This window comes from Brachyistius frenatus, unplaced genomic scaffold (assembly GCF_029030835.1).
Source record: "Brachyistius frenatus isolate BFR_SWC_R1_liver_20210118 unplaced genomic scaffold, ASM2903083v1 Contig_175, whole genome shotgun sequence".
In the NCBI taxonomy this organism is placed as follows: Eukaryota; Metazoa; Chordata; class Actinopteri; family Embiotocidae; genus Brachyistius; species Brachyistius frenatus.
In genome coordinates this window covers 327,501-346,605 of record NW_027210774.1, presented here as the reverse complement: position 1 = coordinate 346,605, position 19,105 = coordinate 327,501, and the positions used below count along the sequence as shown (strand labels likewise).

Sequence of the window (19,105 nt, the reverse complement as noted above, 5' to 3'; positions counted from 1 at the left end):
AAAAAGAACACAACATGGTGACCCGGCTAAGGAAGGGCATTCGTAGCTTACAAAGAATGCACCAAAGAAATAAATAAAAGAGGTTCCTACCACAGGTGCTAATAGTTTTCACACAAAGAAAGCATCCAAGCTTTCTAATTAGAGCTGAGCACTTTGACCACATCTTGATTCACTCCCAATAAATCAATTGATTTGCTGATTGTCAGAAGATTTATCAGCAAGAGCCTTGATCATTCACTCAAAACAGGCAAATATGCTCAAATTTTAGCTTCTTCAATAAAGTGGTTTGCTGCCTATCTGTATTTTATATAGTCTTGCATGTATCTTTATAAGTCTAAACTTTATGAAGTTTTGGACCCTTAGTTGCACCAAACAAAGATTGACAGTATTCATTAGTTGCAGCCCTCAATTTGAGAATACCGAACAGTTTCAGGTCTCATTCTGACAAACATTTTTGCTTTCTTCTCGCAAACAGCGGAATTTTAAATCACAATGAAAATCACAAATAATGATTTAATTTACAGTTAAAATGAATAGTTATTACTGAGTGTTTCTAAATGTATACATCGCATTTAGTTAAATTACTATACTCTAGCAATTCAGTATTGCAATTTCAAAAAGTTTAAATAGTGAAAGAAAGGTCCAAACTAAAGCAGCAGAGGCAGAGATATCCTCACTTTTAGACCCTATGTTTGGGTCATGCTCAAAAACACTTGATCCTACATTTCCCGTGGCTTAATAGCATTATTTGTAAGACACTCCCTGTCTGATAGGGCTCTTTTCTTTCAAACTCCACAACAATAGTTCTTAACACAGACGTTGTTTCTGTTGAAAGTTTATAGTCTCCAAGCCCAAGCTGAGACGATCCCTCCCATCCCATCGTCAGGGTTATTTTTGGAGAGCTTTCTCCAGAGTCACAGAGGAATATACAACTGATTTTACAGATAGTAGTAGTACTACCGATGATGTCTAAAACCAGTGGAGGCATTCTAGCATACTGCAGAAGAAAAATAGCTCTCAGGACGTTCTAAAAGAGACATGCTGCAAAAAAAAAATCTTGACTGCTGAAGTGATTGTCCTTACCTGCAGGTTGTCAAACTTGAGTCCAGGCATAGTGAGTCTGTTGGTCTCTACAAAAGCTGGGCTGTACTGCTGGGTGGCAATGGAGATTAAAACTTTCCTGGTCTCCTCACATGGCAGCCAGGCTTCATGGCGCCTGTCCACCTCACTCAGACTCAGCGCAGTTGCAAATGGGTCGTCGACGCCTGAAAACACAGCCTGGAGCTGGTTGAAGGGCTGTGGTTGAGTGGCTGGAGTGGAGACGGCGGGTTGAATTGTAACTGGAACCGTCTGGGGTGGAGGGGGTTGCGGCTTGGTGGTTGATTCTGTAGGAGGATGGCCGAACACCGAGCTGGGGGTGGGGGCACCAGAGTCCAAGAGCCCTCCGGGAGTGGAGATGGAGGACGAGGTTGAAGAGAGCTGGCGCTCAGGCGTAGTGGCTACAGGTGCGGGGCTAGCACCAGGAGGCACCTCTGCATTGGGGTTGGAAACAGAGATGAAGGAGGACGGGACAGTAAAGGAGTCAAAGAAGTCAGAGGCTGGATTGACCTGTCCATTATCAGTGAAGAACTTACTGAGGCTGGGGCTGGGCTGGCACACGAGGGGTGCTGTCAGCTTGCTGGGGGTCACTGCCTCATCAGTTCCACCACCACTACCCATGCTAAAGCTGGGGGACTTGATTAGGGTGGGCTGGAAACCATCAGGCACCAGAGACTTCGGTTGGGTGCCCTGGCTGAATATAGTGCACACTGGCACGGGCTCGTCTTTTGGGCTATTCTCTTTAGCTGACAGAGGCGCAGGTTCCTCACACGTACCAACGAATGGACTCTGCACGTCACCTTGAGGTGAATAACAGGCTGTGAATTGTTCTCGTGTGTCCGTCTCCTCCTCTGTGTCCTCCATTCCTTCCTCCGAACCTACATTCTCCCGGTTCTCCACGGAAACGTTAAACTCGGTTGTATTCTGTCCAATTTCACTTTGGTCCTCTTTGTTTCCAGAGGTCTCTCTGACATTCTCCTCCTCCTCCTCCTCCTCCTCATCTCCTTCCAGAAAGGAGTCAATAGGAGCTACATCGTCTTCTTCGCTGTTATTGGGCGAGTCGGAGATCATGACACTCTCCATCATCTGGTCGTTAAGCTTATCCATCAGGCTCTCCGAGGGCGTGGCGCTGTTGTCCTCCTGGGGGGTGGGGAACTCCCCGCCCAGGTCAATGCTGTCCTCCTGGGCGAGGACGTTGTCTCTGCTTGGGGTCTGCTTGGTATTTGGCTCATGAGGGTCTGATGCCGAGGCTTCCTTGCTTGCATCTTCCACCGAGATGTCCAACGTGACTGGCCGATTGGCAGGACCCTCCCCGACATCCATCTCACTGCTCTTGACGGGGTAAAACACAGCAACACACAACATCACCCTTTTTTTTTTTTTTTTTTTTTTTTTTTTTAATGGACATGTCAACATCGGATCACGTGAATCTGTGCGCTTCACCACACCGTGCAGCACCTGTCCCATTCACTTCCTGTCATCGTAAAGACAAACACGACTTTGAACGAGGTCTGAACTCCAGCTGGAGTGAAAAAAAAAAACAAGGCAACTCTTCCTCTTTTTACTCGAGCTTAAAGTGCCGTCACGAACGAGTCGTCGCCCAGGTCATCAAAAGGTCGGTTCTGTTCGGTGCTGGCTATTCTGCTGACGTTACAGTGGCCCGGTTGGCTACCGTGAAATAGCTTAGCTGAGCAGCCAGTTTGCGACTGTCTCGTTGTTGTTGTTTTTTTTTTAGTAATGCAATTAGAAATGAACGGTACATACTACAATGTCACCTATATCACAACGGGATGAAAAGAAACAATTAAAAACAACAACAACTAAAAAAAAAAACCAAAACACACAAACGAGGGATGGACGTTGTTTTCTTACCTTCCTGCACTGACAGATAGAACTGTAGTGCGCATGCGCGACACCAGACAGCTCAAACGTACGGTGCCTCGGAGCTGACAAATTTCAACGCCGCTGCGGTTTGTGGTATTCTTGATGAGCTTGTACGTCCTTTTAAAAAAAAAACCTTTTGCAACGTCGACTGACTGCTGGTACGTAAATGTCGTCAAGTTTTTTTTTTAAATCGCGGAAGTGCAAGCTGCCGTGTGTTGTTTTGAGCAGTACGTTAGTACAATCACACTATTCTACAAGGCTTTTAATCCTCAAAACGTTTTTTTTTTTATATATATATATATTAAAAAAAAAAAAAGGATACGAAAGTGTCTGCAACCGACTGAACAATGGAGGACGACGCTCCTGTCATTTATGGTCTTGAATTTCAGGTACGCATTGCTGCTTGTGTTTCACACCATTCATGACTATCATTCTATTCTATTCTATTCAATTCAATTCTATTCTATTCTAATCTAATCTATTCTAATCTAATCTATTCTAATCTATTCTATTTGCTTTTCATTCTGTTCCACGTGATCTGATGTACTTTGCAGGCACGAGCACTTACTGCCCAGACAGCAGAGACTGATGCTATTCGTTTCCTCGTGGGCACGCAATCCTTGAAATTTGACAACCAGGTAAGAAAAACAAGTCACAGATGAACACCACATTAAAAAAAAAAAAAAAAAAAAAAAAATCTGTCATGTTTTCAGGTAAACCTGGAATCAAAGTTAGATTATAAACTGAAGCGGATCAGTGGCGTTGATCATGTTAACTTCATTGTATATAAAGTCAGATTTCCTTGAGTTGTATTCTTCCACTGAAGCAGTGTAAATGACACTCAGGTGTATTTTATTAACCCGTTGTTCAAGTAAATGACCTTGCAGTCATTGTTCACCTGTTATAAACATAGCTCCATGAAGATTGCTTCGTACGCAGTGTTGTGATTGTGGGAAGCGAGATCAGAACTGAGCGTCAGATGTCCACTCATCAGAGGGACTTTTCCAAATGATGGCCCAAACCGAAGGGCATGAAGCTCTGAACAACGTTGTGGAAAACTGGATCAGTAGTGTTCAAACAAGGATCCAGCAGACCAAAAGGGACCACCCCATCAGAAGATCAATCCATCTAGATTTTTTATTTATTTTTTTTTTACTGAAAGACAGAAAAAAAAGAACACAAGACTGAAATAAGCCAAAAGTCCTGTCAAAAGAGGACTGTCAGATGACAAGTTGTGTCTCTAAACCACTTCTCAGGAAGGAAAAACGAAGCCAAGACATGCCAGCGTTTCACAGTTGATGATGGAAACGAGTCATATGATGTGTTCCAAATGGCGTCCTTGTGTACTAACGCTCACTATTTTGAGTGGATAAGTGTGTTCATACTGTCAAGTACAGAAACATGCAGTGCACTACAAGTACCAGGGTGATGCACTCAAAACGGTCCAATGAAAGAAGTGTGAAACGCTGGGCACTTTCCACCTTAAACGGACGCGATCTCGGCTACATGGAGGAAGGAGCGGGACCACCAACGTAAATCATTTTTCAGTTAAGGCGTCCGAGGAAGCTGCCGCTGTTTCTGAACACGTTCATTTCTAATTAAACATGAGACAATTAAACATGTTGATATTTTTACGGGTGATGTATTCACATAGGTCATTTCCGGTCATTGCAGAACGCCAGTCAAAATTCCCGCACTACACAAGTGAGAGTCCAAACATGTGAGAGCACTGCTTGTTATTGTACGAGGGGAATTATGGAATTTGAAACACAGCAGTAGTATTCACTGAATCCTATTCACTAAATCATGATATTGATGTTAATGGCAATGGTACGTAAGGAGACAAACAGGATTGAAATCTGGGCGGAACAGCCTAACAGAAGTGATAACAATAATAATTTCTATAAACTTGTGTTACTGGTAATCTGTTGGCCTTCATTTTTTTCCATTGATGCTTTTATTTCAGTTCCCACAGCAAAACATTTATGGTTGGGCGTAGTTCCTTTACCTTTGGTAAGAAATGTACACATAGTTAACTATATCTGTGTGTGTGTGTGTGTGTGTGTGTGTGTGTGTGTGTGTGTGTGTGTGTGTGTGTGTGTGTGTGTGTGTGTGTGTGTGTGTGTGTGTTTTTGCTAATATGAGGCTTGGATCACAAACTGCCACGAAATAATATTTTCTTTCTAGAATTATTTGGCATGTATGTATTTTTTTTTATGAATCAATTTACTGGCTAAACAATTAGATAAGAATAATTTACTACATTGCAAAAATGACTTATTTTAGCAATTAGTCAATTTAGCAAACCAAATAATCATTAAGCCAAATACTTGCTGCTGCAAGCTTTTTTTTTTAATGCATGGGGCAATACAAAGTTTAGGGATTGCTCCTGTTGCTCCGAAAAGCAAATTTTCACTCAAAACTTTTTAGTGATTGTTGTGATCGAAAATGTTTGATTTTGCAGCGGAATTTATCGAAAATTGCGATGTGATTGGCAGAGTTTTAGGTGAGCCTTTTTGTGTTAATATTGCTACAATTAGAAAAAAAAGAAAAACAAATTTTAACGACTACCTAATAAAGAGTCATTTGTAATCAAATTCTTCCTAATAATCGTGCTTCACATTCACATTCCAAAAACCTTTTAGTTCTCATCTTTTTTTAATTTATTTATTGAACTTAGAGAACCACGAGGCTCAAACTTTCATACCGTTTATGTGATGTAGCTTTACAGAGCAGGCCATCTGTGACTGTATAACAGACTACAAAGACTACATCTGCTGGCAAAATAAGAGCTTTAGATGCTGTTTACTTATCATTGATTCAACACAAACTGTATGCACAAAATCAAAGCGCATTACAGTATCTCACAACTTAAAATGTGTGTAAATCCAATTTAACATAGTGTTTCCTCATTTTAATGATAAGATCACATTTCCCACACCCGGTCACTTCCTGTTTTTCCACTTTTTCCTGGTTTTCTCTGACCGATGAGAGGAGAAGGAGCCGAGGCATTTTGATTGTAAATAAAGAGGTTTTTTTTTTTTTTTAAATAATGTGAGTACTGATGTTGATTAAAATTCAAAACAAAGTAACCAAATATTTTTTTTAAAGGAAATAATCATTAGTTGCAGCCCTAAATGAATAAGTAGTTCAATCAACAAAATATGCAGACTATTGCGTGAAAAATTCAATGTCACTCTCCCACAACCCAAGCAGGAAATCCGCCACTTGTTTTGTCCAAGCAATATCTCCAAACCCAAATATAACACATAAACATACATAAACAGAGTTTTAAATTTTTTTTTTTTTTTTATTATAAATTGATGACCATAAAATCTCAAAAATTAGTGAAAAATATCTGGTCACAATATTATAGAGGCAGGCGGGCCATCTTCAGAATTTCGCTTTCTGTCTACAAAAAAAAGATATTTATTTATGACAGAAAACTAAAATGTCCCTGCTCAGCTATTGCTTAAAGCTTCTTTGTCTTTGCAGGGATTATAGTCTGGAAACACTGTTCACCTTAAGGTTTTCTTAGCCACTCTAAAAGGTGGACCAATCAGGTACCAGTAGGGGTGACCAAGTGTGATTACATTCAAGTAGTTACAACAATGTCGGCGATAGTTTCTGCGCACAACATACGGTATATGGTGGTTAATTAAGCAATATTGGAGAAGAGGGTGTGCTTTAACGTGATTATTGGCACGACTGCAATCAACGTGTATTCATATTGTGGGGCTATTCACTCAAAATACCAAACTGGAAAACAATCAATCGCGTCAGTGGAAGCGAATGCAATGTTTACTACTCCAGGAAGTAGGCCGACCCTTAGTAACGACCCTAGCAATGGAGACGAGATCTAGTCCGTTTTATTGCTTTCTAGAGAAGGTTTCTCAAACTGAATATATACAGCACATAGAGCCACTAAACTGCTTAACTCGCTCAATCTCGTTGCAAGTAAGATATCCACTGAAAAAAGATATCGAAGCTAAAACCAGCCAATGTTTTGACATTTGTTCAAACAGCAAATCATTTCTGATAATAGCCAATTGACTAATCATTAGCTACATTTTCTAGCTGTATATAGTCAATCGATCATTGTTGATTAATTATGTTAATAATCGATTGATGATTGACATCAGCGTTATCAACTAGTCAGTTCAGCATACCTCCAGCTACCGCAGACAGAAATATCTGTTGCATGAGCATCAAACGTCGTGTATTCATCTGTGGTTTCTTTTGAAAAGGTCTGTGTGTGTGTGTGTGTCTGATGATAGTTAGCTAGGGTTGTCTATTGTGAGTGTTTGTGTGTCTGTGTGTGTGAAGGAGAAAGAATGAGGGTGTGTGCATGCATGCATGCACATCTTGCAGAGGTCATTACAGAGACAGATGACAGAAACAGTTGGCTCTAAACGGGGGGAGAAATAATTAGCTCTCTGAGAGAGAGAGAGAGAGAAAGAGAAAGATGAGAGAGATTTGTGCCTTTAAAAAGCGAGCCTATTTTCTGGCAGACTTCGGTGTGAAAACAGTCTGGCGCTGAATGCAGACGTAGTTCAATCCAAGTCCTGTGTAGCGAGGCTAATGCAGAGCTTGTTGGGAATGGTGACAATACATCCCAGTCGATCTGTGTGATTTCTTATCACACTCCATCAGTAGCTTAATATACTCCTCCTCACACTTTGCTCCACTCTGGCATGAGCTAAAACACAGGAACACCAAAGAGGTGGATTCTTCATTTGAGTGAAAATCTAATTTTAGCACATTATTAGATTTAGTAGTAATGAACGTGTTCATTGCTCATTTATTTAATGGTCTGTTTTCTTTAAGGCAACTGCCGACTGTGTGATTTTGCAATTTCTCATATCAAAGTTGAGCGAGTGAAATGGGATGCACGGTACAGCGACTTAAATAGCAATCCAACATTTTGTTTTCTGAATTTGATTATGATGGCGATTATTAAAAAGTTGGGCTCCGTCCAATCCAAATTGTTCGTCCCTTAAGACACGTCAGCTGACCACAACGTGCCTTAAAATGTTGGCATTGTCAAAGCCTCATATTGCTTCAAACAAAGTGCTACTCGGCTTACTGTAAGCTTCTGATGCCTTTTAGATCGTTTTTGCCTGAAAATCCTGCCCACCTTACACGGCATTTGACAAGATGTAAAGAAAATTCTGTCTTTTTCAAATTTTCATAAAACTAATACTTTTTGTTTAAATTCAATGCAACACTATGGATGCTCTTGAGGAGAGGCTGTCTCATTGTACATGCTTTTATCAGCAGTACAAACATTGAAAGGTCGCAAATGGTTCCACAGTGGTATGTCTCAGGTATTCCATTGACATAAATGCTTTTCCAACGGCAGGTGCCACATGATAGGCCACTCTTGACTGGCAATCCCACTGTTACATCAGCATGCCAATGACAATTCAATTGAATTTGATTTAAATTGGCATCAAATCACAAGACATTTTAGGGCAATTAGCATAGCAAAGTCCTTACAACAGAAACGTACAACAACAAAATTCTACATCAGTAATAGCTGGAAGGACAGAAACTTAAATTGTTAAATTGCCTGCCCACGCTATCTTTCACAGGGTGGTGAACCTTTCCCCATCATCACTGCTGAGAGACTCTGCCTCTCTGGGATGCTCTTTGTAGACTCAGTCATATCAGTGTCAGTTAACATAATCATATGTTCAACAAGGTGTTTTTTTTTTTTTAGCATTAGACAACTTTTCTGGTCTTTGTTTGCCCCCGTTCCAACTTTTTTTTAGGAAAAAGCTTGGAGACCCCTGGCCTAAGGTAAGCATGTAACAATGAAAAGTATTGGACTAAGCACCGAATCTTATGGATCTCCATAACTAACATTTTGTGTGCGTGGAAGTCATCTTTGACGTGAACATCTGAATAATTTGATTGTGTTGATGTCTCTCCTAATCGGACCAAGTTTTGTCCAGAATGTTTTCAAATTGTCAATGAAGACAACATTTTAATTTTTCCATCGCAAGGTGACACACTTTAAAAACATCTAATTTCGTATACTGCCTGGTGGACCATAGAATTTAGCTTTGCCTAGATTTGGTTAGACAACACAGTATAAGACCTATTATGAAGTGTATCTCACAGCGTGGCTGATACCACAATGTTTGCAAATCAATGAACTAAGCTGAAATGCGTAAATAAAAGAAAATGATAAGCACCAATTTTGATTAAATTTCTAAAGAGACACTGCTATTGCTTAACCTGCTTGTATTTACAAGCTAGTGTTCTTTCTTTATTTACTGGGCTACACACTGCCTTAAAATGAATGCTGTCTACCACAGATTGAGACTTACAATTTTATTAGACCAATCTCACTTGGCGGTGGTTCTGTTACAATGCAGTGTAAAGCGCTTTAATTTGAATGTAGTGGAGTTTTTTGTTGCCGTCTTATTTTCAATCTATATATTTGTACAAGTTGTTAACTTGTGTTGTTAAAATGTAAAAAAACTAAAATAATTTTGTTTTGTTCTGCTGTTAATATCAAAGAGCACTCAAACCTGTAAAGCCTAATAGAGATCCTTTTTTCATCCTCAAGGTTTTATTCTTTGAGATGAACCCACACTTGAATCGTGGGTTCATTTTATTCCTGACGCCCGTTGTCTTTCTCGCTCCGCATTAGGTTGATGGCCAACATTGGTTTGCTCAGTTAGTCAGAGTTTGAATTTATATGAAAAATGTTTTTTCGATTGGCATTTTAGCCCAGATAGCTTCTGCTGTATCCATAAGCCTGCTGGCCTCTCCACCTTCCATTAAGCATAATGCAGGGTGGAAATGTCTCTCCTAACTCGCCGAGCACTTCTCAAATCCCTCAGAGACCAATAGCTGGAATGACAGATTGGAGGGCGCGTCGGCATGGCATTTAAGGCTGCTAACGAGATAAAGCGCCCGAGCTTGGCACCTCTCACCCGCTTGCTACTCCTCCGCCCTGCTTACTGTCATTTGTGCGGCTAAAGAGCTTTAGTGGAGAAGCCCATGAAGTGGGGGCCACAAACCAGCTTGGCTTTATCCCTCCCCCACCCCCTCTCACCAGTCTCCCTCTTTCACTCCTCCTTGCCTTGATTCCTCCTACCATCGGCCCATAATTAAAAGTGCCGGGCTGGGTGCCCAAGTGGCTGAAGGCTATGAGTCACTCCCCAGGCTTGGAAGAATGAGGGATAAATCACCTGGGGGAGGAGGGCTGGGACTTCTCTCTCCTCTCACACCTGGGTTCATTCGAGGGGACCTTATTACTAGGCCCTCCAATTACCCTGTCCTGCCGGCCTGAATTTATTTGTACTGCTCACCCACCACCATAAAATTATAACTTTGCGTAATAATTTTTTGCTCGATGCAGTCCAATCCAAGGTTAATAGCTGCCTAGCTGACTTTGAGGAGACTGAAGGATGCTGCCGCTCCAATGCACCTCTCCTCCCCCTTACAACTCCTCCTTTCATCCTCTTGTTCAGCCTGTAAAAGCAGTCCAGGCTAGGTGGGTGGAAGTGCCTTGCAGGAGTTATTGTCCAGTGCAACCCCATTAACGGTCCCCCAAGGTGCTGTAAGTGTCTTTCTTATAGGAGAAACCAGCATTAATTGTCTGATCAAACCTTGAGACCATCACTGTTTTACTGCATTGTGGGCCCTGAACTGCATTCAATCGAGGGCCCTCAGAATAGATTTCCATCTAATGACAAGAGCTCAGTAAGGACGAGTATCTATTTACTTGTTATGGATAAAAGTTTAGCATTTTTGTTTGAACTTGTTTGCTTTAACAATCTACTCAGCCACTGATTGTGTTTTCAAGATCAGCCAAGGCCTCGGCATTACAACAGTACAGGGAAACTTGGAACCATTTCTAGTGATTACGGCTTACATAGTAGGCAAGGTATACCTGTTCAAAAGTTCTTGATATGTAATTCTTGGATCCCCGATGATCAAGATTGTCAAGAAAAAGTAAGCTCAAACCTGGAAAATTAAGTTTTTGTGAAGGGCAGAGACAAGGACTGTCAAGGTTGTAGTATCTCTAAGTGGTCTCTGAAGACAGGTGGACTTTCTCGAGGTTCTGGAAGATGTTTCAATACTTCTTCAAAAGGCATTTTAAGATGTAGCTGACTGGCAGGGATTCCTAGGATTTTAAACTCTTGTCTGGTAATTACCTCCTTGGAACTTGTTTAGGTCACATGTAAGTAATTGATCCACCCATCTACCTTGTGAGTAGATGGTTGTATAAAAGTGCTGGTGCTTAAAAGCAATGGTTTCATGAGAAAACTCAATGTTCTCTTACCAGTTTTCCCAGCTTTCAACCACATCTCCTGAAGAAGGACTGCAAGGTGCAGGTGAAAGCTGCAGGACAAAGCTTGGTTTTGGGTTACATTCTCTTCTCAAGGTACTTGTGACTTGAGGGGTCCATTAGGACTCCAGGTAACATTGCATTCTTGTATTGTTACCTCCCCACTCATGATTGCCATATCTAACCATGCAGATTGTAAAACTAGACGTACCATTAGCTCAAGCTAAATTATCATCTGCTAGGAAAGGTTTGCTTACAAGAAATGTCAATAAAAGTACAAAAAGAAAATCCTTGTAAAGGAAAGCTCTCTTAGACAACACATTTTAGCAGTGCCATTTGTCTAAAAACAAAAAAGGGCTGCCATGAATTTCCTTTTTGTCATACCTTTTCCCCTGACTTCTCCAACATGTCATATGCATACGTCCCATGTCTTCTAAAAGTGCCTTTATCTAATTATTTATTTAAAGGCCAATTCAAGATGAAAATCTTCAGCTGTATGAATTTGACTAAGTAAAAAAAGAACCAAAGCACGTTTACTGTCATATTAAAAAGAGAAATGTTCTTCTTTTTCTGGGGAATCAGAAGCATTAGTGGAGCTTTGAACTGCAGTTTGTGGGAGTGGAGGGAGGTGCACTCAGTGTTTGTGCAGTTCCATACTCAACACATCACTCCTCTTCTGTCTCTGCCTTTCTTTCAGATCCACATCATTGACTTTGATGATGAGAATAACATCATTAATAAGAATGTCCTTCTGCACCAAGCTGGGGAGATATGGCACATTGGCGCCAGTCCTGCAGATAAGGCTGTGCTTACCACCTGCTATAACAAAAGTAAGTCCTACTGTTTCCTTCTGTCTTTGGCTCCATTCATTGCCACTTTATGTTTCTCTCTATCTTCTTTCCTTTTGTTTTTCTTTTGTGTCTTTGTTACATATACTGTACTTTATCTTCCTTTCACTATTTTCTTTTTGTATTTCTTATATCTAATGACCCCACGCAGGGGTCTTAAATGGGTGATCTGTAACAGCCACTCTGTCTTCACATATTTAACAGAAGCAAATGCGTTGGAAGTCATGTTCCGACTCTGATAGAATCAATACTAATGTGTGGACACGATGACCCACATAGGGATAATTGCAGTGGCTACAAGGGCACTGTCTGGCAGGAGAACATCTTGGAGGTCACTTGCACATAATCTGAGATTTTCTGTAAGGTTTTTCTTCAAAATTGTACAAATTCTCACGCATTTTTTCCGGCACTATATTTACACTAAGATGAAACCAAATAAAAAAAATAAAAAAAACATCCACCTTAGGTCAGTCCAAGGTCGAAGCAGCTGTTTCAAACAAAATGGAAATCCTTCGGGATTTTGAACAGTTCAGTTGAAATTTGGTGGACAGGAGAAGCACTCGGTGTGTTCCAGCTCATGTGCTTACATACTAACTCTTAGCATTTTGAGTGCATAATTGCGTTTACACTGTCAAGTATGGAAAGATGCTGTGCACCTATAAGTACCTAAAATTGTGCTCGAAATGGTCCACAAACTCAGGATAAAACTTTTCACTTTTCACCCTCAACAGTCGCCATTATGGCTACATAGTGGAAAGAGAGGGACCACAGACCTAAAGTATTTTCAAACTGCTGTGGCCGAGAAAGCTGCAGCTGTTGCGCAACACCGCACAAAACTTTGTATTTTTCACCGAGGTACCACTATACTGCTGTTGCATGGAAGCCATCAGTATGTTTATTATATGCATTAAACGGTGGGCACAACATTTTTTATTTGTACGTTTTTGCGGGTGTGCATTTCATTTTTATGGTTATATCCGTTAAGTGCCGAGCGGCAATTTGAGACATTTCCCCTGTCAAAATTCACATTACACAAGTATACTAACATGTAGTACTTTATAATGTATAATGTAACACAATACTTACTGTCACCATATGTGACAGTAACATCATGGTTAAAAAACAACAACAATGTGATAGATTTGTAACAATTCAACAAGAGCAGGCAGGACTCAAAAGCATGACTCCAAACAACAGAGTAAAAGTTGAGTCTTTTTACTTTTCTTTTGTACAAAAAGGTACAAGACACAGTGAAAACAAAGAAAACATTGTGACAAGATCAACAATTTTGGTTTCTCATCTGTAATTCTCAGTTGAAACATACACTCATATTTGACAAGAAATCAAAATTTGTATTTAAATTAAAAGAAAGGTGACTGCATTTGTTTTTTAACACATGCGTGTATTTACATGTTTTGGAGGTTTGACCACAAAAAAAAAAAGAAGGCAGACTAATATTTTTTGAGGCAGATAGGACTAGGGAGTTTAATACATCAATAACAGAACTCCCAAGTATAGAAAGTGTAGAGGGTGTATGTATCTGAGGTTGCATCACGAAGGAGTAGACAGCCATGTCAGAGGGGACGTCTTTCACTCTCTGTCAGCTGAGTCGAGGATGACAGCCACTCTAGACGCTGCACTATGCTCTGCTGCACACACACACACACACACACACACACACACACACACACACACACACACACACACACACACACACACACACACACACACACACACACACACACACACACACACACACACACACACACACACACACACACACACACACACGCATACTAAAATATATATAAACACACAGGTGAGCTGGTCATGCACACACATCTTCACAAGTGCATAAATGTAGTGTTCTGTATCGCCTCTCAGTATCACTCCAATATGTGAGCAAGAGAAAGCTTTTGTTCACAATCATTTCTTGGCCACTTACTCCAAGTGCAAGGTTGTCTAAAACCACTCAAGAGCCGGTGGACTCGCACCACGTTGCTTTTTAATTTGACCAATGGGCCTAACGGCAGCGTTGTATAGCCCGACGCCTTCCCACACACCGTCAATATCTACACACACACAAAAAAAAGTGCTTTCTCTTTCTTTATTTCTCTCTCTCTCTCTCTCCCTCTCTTTCTCTTTCTCTTTCTGATTGGTTATGCCCTCCAGCCTCAAACTTTTGGTCCAATTACTGCATCAGTTCTACATCTACTCCAGTGGTTCCAATTAGCAGCTCTGGCTCTGGTGTGGCTGTAATAAAATAAGTCATTTATGATGTGGATTAGGAGTAAGTGTATCCACGTCACCACATTACGCTAATTGGACAGAGTTTTTGGGTCCGATTTTCCCCTTCTGACATTTGCGGGGGCGTTACGGAGCCGAGACTGGTCTGAACAGATAATCTGCCCAAACGATGCTGCGGTGTGATGGGGTTTACAGATATAATCCTGATGTTACCTACTGGATCGGAGTCTTTACACTTTTGAAATAAAATCCTGTAGTGTGAGAGGAACAGCGAGAAAATATTGAGCAGAAACCTGTAACTAACACATTATTTTGAGTAACTAAGTGCCTTCACCACCTACAAGTACGGAAACATGCAGTGTACTGCAAAACCTCAGATGATGCACTCAAATGGTCCAGACATTTTTACACTTGGCACTTTGCACACTCAAATGTCGCCATCCTGGCTGCGTAGCAGAAAGGGAAGGTCGCACCGTCGGAAATAATTTTCAAACGGCGGGCATCAGTGTGTTTATTGTGTGCTCTTAAACGGAGGATACGAAAGACACATTCAATTCTGGGTAAAATAATTATATCTGCAGATATGTTGGAAGGTGATGCATTCAGATGTTACGGTTATTTCCGGTAAGTGCAGAGCAGCAGTGTGCGGTTTGAAACAACCTGTTGACATTCAAGTGCTACACAAGCAGGAGTCCTGCCATGTAACAGAACACTAAGAGAAGTACGTCATTTGGAACACAGCCTATATTTCTTGACAAAACTGTATTTGCAAGCTTACCTTTAGTTTGCGCTACAAAATATTTAAGGTGTGCTGATTCTGTCCACTCAGCCATGACTTCATCCAATGACATTTCAGGGTCAATTTTTTTTACTTTCTACTCTCACACAATGGATAACAATACAAGATTTTAACAACTCATTGCTAAAGACTAAACCAGTGGTTTCTGACCTTTTTGACCTCAGACATTTTACAAAGAGCCGTGTGTAGTGAGGGTCACATTTAAAGATGTCTAGGAGTTCTTAACGGCTTTACTAAATAGTGGTTTTCTTTCAATGAATATTCAAATGATCCAACATCTCGCCAAAAATTAAGAACTACATGTTGGTGCTAATACTTCTGTACTTTTACTTAAGAGGGATTTTTCACGCAGGACTTTTACTTGTCATGGAGTATATTTATGTATTTGTGTTGATAGTTTTAGTTAAGTAAAGGATCTGAATATTTCTTCCAACCACTGCCCCTAACCTCAACGCGGGCCTCAGAAATGACATTTCGCCTCATTATCATCATCATCATCATTATCATAACATCAGACGTATACTAAATTTCAGTTTTGACTAGACTTTCTTTTTGTATCACAATGTGATATTATACACAGATGCGCGTACGCACTGGACCATAACAATCTCCGAATGACTAAGTGTGTGTTTATGTATGTGTTGTCCCCCTCCAGCCAGTGACAGCAGGGTGGTGTCCTGTGCGGCAGTATGGCGGATGCCTTCTGATTGGGAGACAGGAAGCCGTGAGTCACCTGACGACTCCGCCCACAACCCCCAAACCCTGGAGTTACTCTGTCACTTAGATGACAGCGCCCACAGCAACGCTGCCTGGTAGGTGTTGCTGCAGTCAAGTGATACGAGTGCGTTATTGTGCCACTGATCCACTTGTGGTGTGCTATAATGTGTTTGGCTTTTGGCAGACTGCAGGATACCTAATAACGCATGAAGATTCACACAAGCTACAAACAAAAAATTGTATCTTAAATATCTGTTACAGTTAAGTGATGTAATGTTCTGATTTAGTGGCTTTGGAGTCCGTCCTCCTGTCCATATGACAAAGTGTCCTTAGGCAAGACATTGAACCCCAAGTTGCTACTGATGATATTGATATGGAGGTGTTCCTTTTATGAAACTGATAGTTAAGTCAAGTCACTTTGTTTATATATCAATTTAAACACAAAACACGTTGACAAAAGTGCTGCACGTCTTCCGACCACCTGCAGTCAACTTGAAACCTCTGCGATTCACCTTTTCACCTCTTAAGAGGTTCTCAATTCCTAGTTTGAAAACAAATTGACATAATGTATTTTCCGATGTTACTTAAAATCCAGACCATATCAGAATAACAAATGTAATTCATTCACACATTTAATAAAAGGTCGATCTCAAAGTTTCAAGACAGCCGGGAACGTCACTATCCAAGACTGAAAAATGTGCATCAGGTGGGTTTCTTTGATGTCTACTCCAGCCATCCATTATCGACACCCGGTTTATCCTGAATAAGGGGGGGGGGGGGGTGCTATCCCAGCTCACTTTGGGCAAAGGCAGGGTACACCCTGGACCGGTCGCCAGTCTATCACAGGGCCAACACATAGAGACAGATGGAAACAAAGACCATTCACACTCTCATTCACACCTGAAGGGCAATTTGTAGAATCACCAATGAACCTGACAAGCATGTCTTTGGATGGTGGGAGGAAGCCATAGAACCCGGAGAGGACCCACGCGGGCACAGGGAGAACATGCAAACTCCACACAGAAAGGCCCAGGCAGTGCTAACCACTGTGCCGCATGTCTACTCCATTCAAGCTTAATAATCAACCCAAGACCTAAACTTAGTTAAAACTAATTTAAAAGTCTTACTCTTCATCTCTAACACCCAAATTGGAAATGACAAGAAAACAGTTCTATTTATTGTTGATTGCCCACTTGCCCCTTATTCTCTGACTTTGTATCTGATTTTGTGTTTAGTACCGATAAAGATATTATAGTGAGTGACTTTAACATGTGGACAGCCTCAGTTTAATTTCTTATTCGACCTAATTGTTTTTTCTCAAAATGGTAACAGACCCACTCACTCTTACAATAACACCCTGGTTCTTGTTCTGAAACGTAACATCTTACAGTATTTCCTCAAAATCGTCTCTTGTCTGACCATTATTTTAAAGAACATTTGAATTTACATTGAATTAACGACAGAGCATTTGGGGAAAAAAAAAAAAAAATCCATTACAGTAGATGTGATAATGCTGTGGCCAAATTTAAGGAAGCGATTCCATTATTATATACCTTAACGCAACAGTTCATTGTCTTACTGAGGTTTTTTTTCTCTCTTCGTCTCCCGTCACCCCAACTGGTTAAGGCAGATGGCCGCCCCCCTCTGCGCCTGGTTCTGTCTGAGGTTTTTTCCTGTTAAAAAGGAGTCTTTCCTTCCCACTGTTGGAGGCTTTTCTTCCTGTTAAAAGGGGAGTTTTTTTCTTCCCAGCTGTCGCTCACGTGGAACTTGTTAAATTTTTGGGTTCCTTTGTATAATGTAAGATTAAATGCCCAAAACAAAACTTGTGTTGGGATTTTGGCATGACATAAATAAAACAGTGCAAGTTTTTCATGCGCAACACTATAATTGTTGCTCCCCGCCACCTCTACTCACCGAACTTAATTCTCTGCATCTTTTTCTCATCACACAAATGTGTGTTATTTAGCCAAACTTGTTGCGCCAGTAACGAAGCTTGAAATACTTAGTCATAAGGGTTATAGCTTTCTCCTGTTCTGTGCACATCACAGTGCTGTGCACTTCTCATGCACAACATTGGCAGTCTGGCATCTTTTTGATCCATTCTCATTGAAATCATTTGATGCAGGATTTTGTTGGGTTAAACGATATATATATATATATATATATATATATATATATATATATATATATATATATATATATATTTCAAACAGTTTCAAACAGTTTTATGTGTATTGAACCAGTTTTTGGTTGGTGCAATTGTTCTTCTGTCCATGCTGGCTATCAGAAAATATATAATAAATGCAATTCCAATCCAAGTTACTGTATATAGCACATAACCCACAGTTCATGTATTGAATAAAAGTGCATGGTTATGTTCACTTGAAATTAATATGGAGCTTCGGCAGCCATAAAATTCCTTCTTTATATTTCTCCATACAGTGTTTTCATGCTGAGTTGCAGTCAGGGGGATACTGTGGTGACACACAGAGGAAATGTTGTGCTAAAAAGATGGAAACTTTGGTATATAAGTGTAGCCTGTTAATACCAGACCCAAATTTATTGTGATTATATGAGTCTGGCTATGCTCCATTAGGGACGGTTTCTAGTTGTTGCATGGTAATGGACGAAGACCCCTGCTTATTTATTTATTTTTTTTTATCAATTATTGGACTGGCCTTTAACCAATATGCACTGATTACTGTGCTAAATATGTTGTGCACCAAATTGTGAATAACGTGAGCGGAGTGCAGTGCCATGCAAAATTATTATTTTTTTTTTTCAAAGGTTTTAGGCATTGTTGTGTTGAGCGAGGATTGTAAAAGTTACTTGCATTGAAACTGCATTTGGATGGATGCCTTGATGGCCACCATACAGAGGAGAAATGGTCGCAGCTATCAAAACTGTTTCAGTGTACAAATGGATATTTAAGCAGTGTTTTAACACATACGTGGAAACAAATGTGTACCTTTTTTTTTTCAACCTGTTTGTTTGAAGTTTGTTTGTATGTGACGCTCCCATTCATACATCACAGAGCAAATTGTGTTGTTTAGAAAGCAGCATGTGTAAACTCTTATCTTATTTTACTCAGCACTGCTTTAACAAGCATTGGCACGGACTTTGCTGTTTGATTTCCCCAACTCAAATGAAGAAGCAAACAACCTACAGTCAGTTTCAGGCACGATGTGTTCTTAGGTGATGAGA

The 19,105-nt window shown here is 40.5% G+C and overlaps 2 protein-coding genes across 5 annotated transcripts in view; one reads left to right on the top strand and one right to left on the bottom strand.

Annotated features, from left to right (window-relative positions):
- The window catches only part of trappc12 (trafficking protein particle complex subunit 12), a 31,837-nt gene extending 28,839 nt beyond the window's left edge, over window positions 1-2,998 (bottom strand). For 2 of the 4 annotated variants that reach the window (XM_069717453.1, XM_069717455.1), the window contains exon 1: window positions 1,084-2,654. In XM_069717453.1, the coding sequence (XP_069573554.1) occupies window positions 1,084-2,565 (1,482 nt within the window). In that variant the 5' untranslated portion in view covers window positions 2,566-2,654. Of the gene's footprint in view, window positions 1-1,083; window positions 2,655-2,970 lie in introns of those variants that run through there. The other 2 variants (XM_069717456.1, XM_069717454.1) reach the window with 2 other exon arrangements.
- eipr1 (EARP complex and GARP complex interacting protein 1) overlaps window positions 2,653-19,105 on the top strand; it is a 61,973-nt gene continuing 45,520 nt past the window's right edge. The window contains exons 1-5 of the mRNA XM_069717457.1: window positions 2,653-2,713; window positions 3,300-3,371; window positions 3,537-3,620; window positions 11,988-12,120; window positions 15,840-15,996. Coding sequence (XP_069573558.1) covers window positions 3,330-3,371; window positions 3,537-3,620; window positions 11,988-12,120; window positions 15,840-15,996 — 416 coding nt within the window. The 5' untranslated portion in view covers window positions 2,653-2,713; window positions 3,300-3,329. The remainder of the gene's footprint in view (window positions 2,714-3,299; window positions 3,372-3,536; window positions 3,621-11,987; window positions 12,121-15,839; window positions 15,997-19,105) is intronic.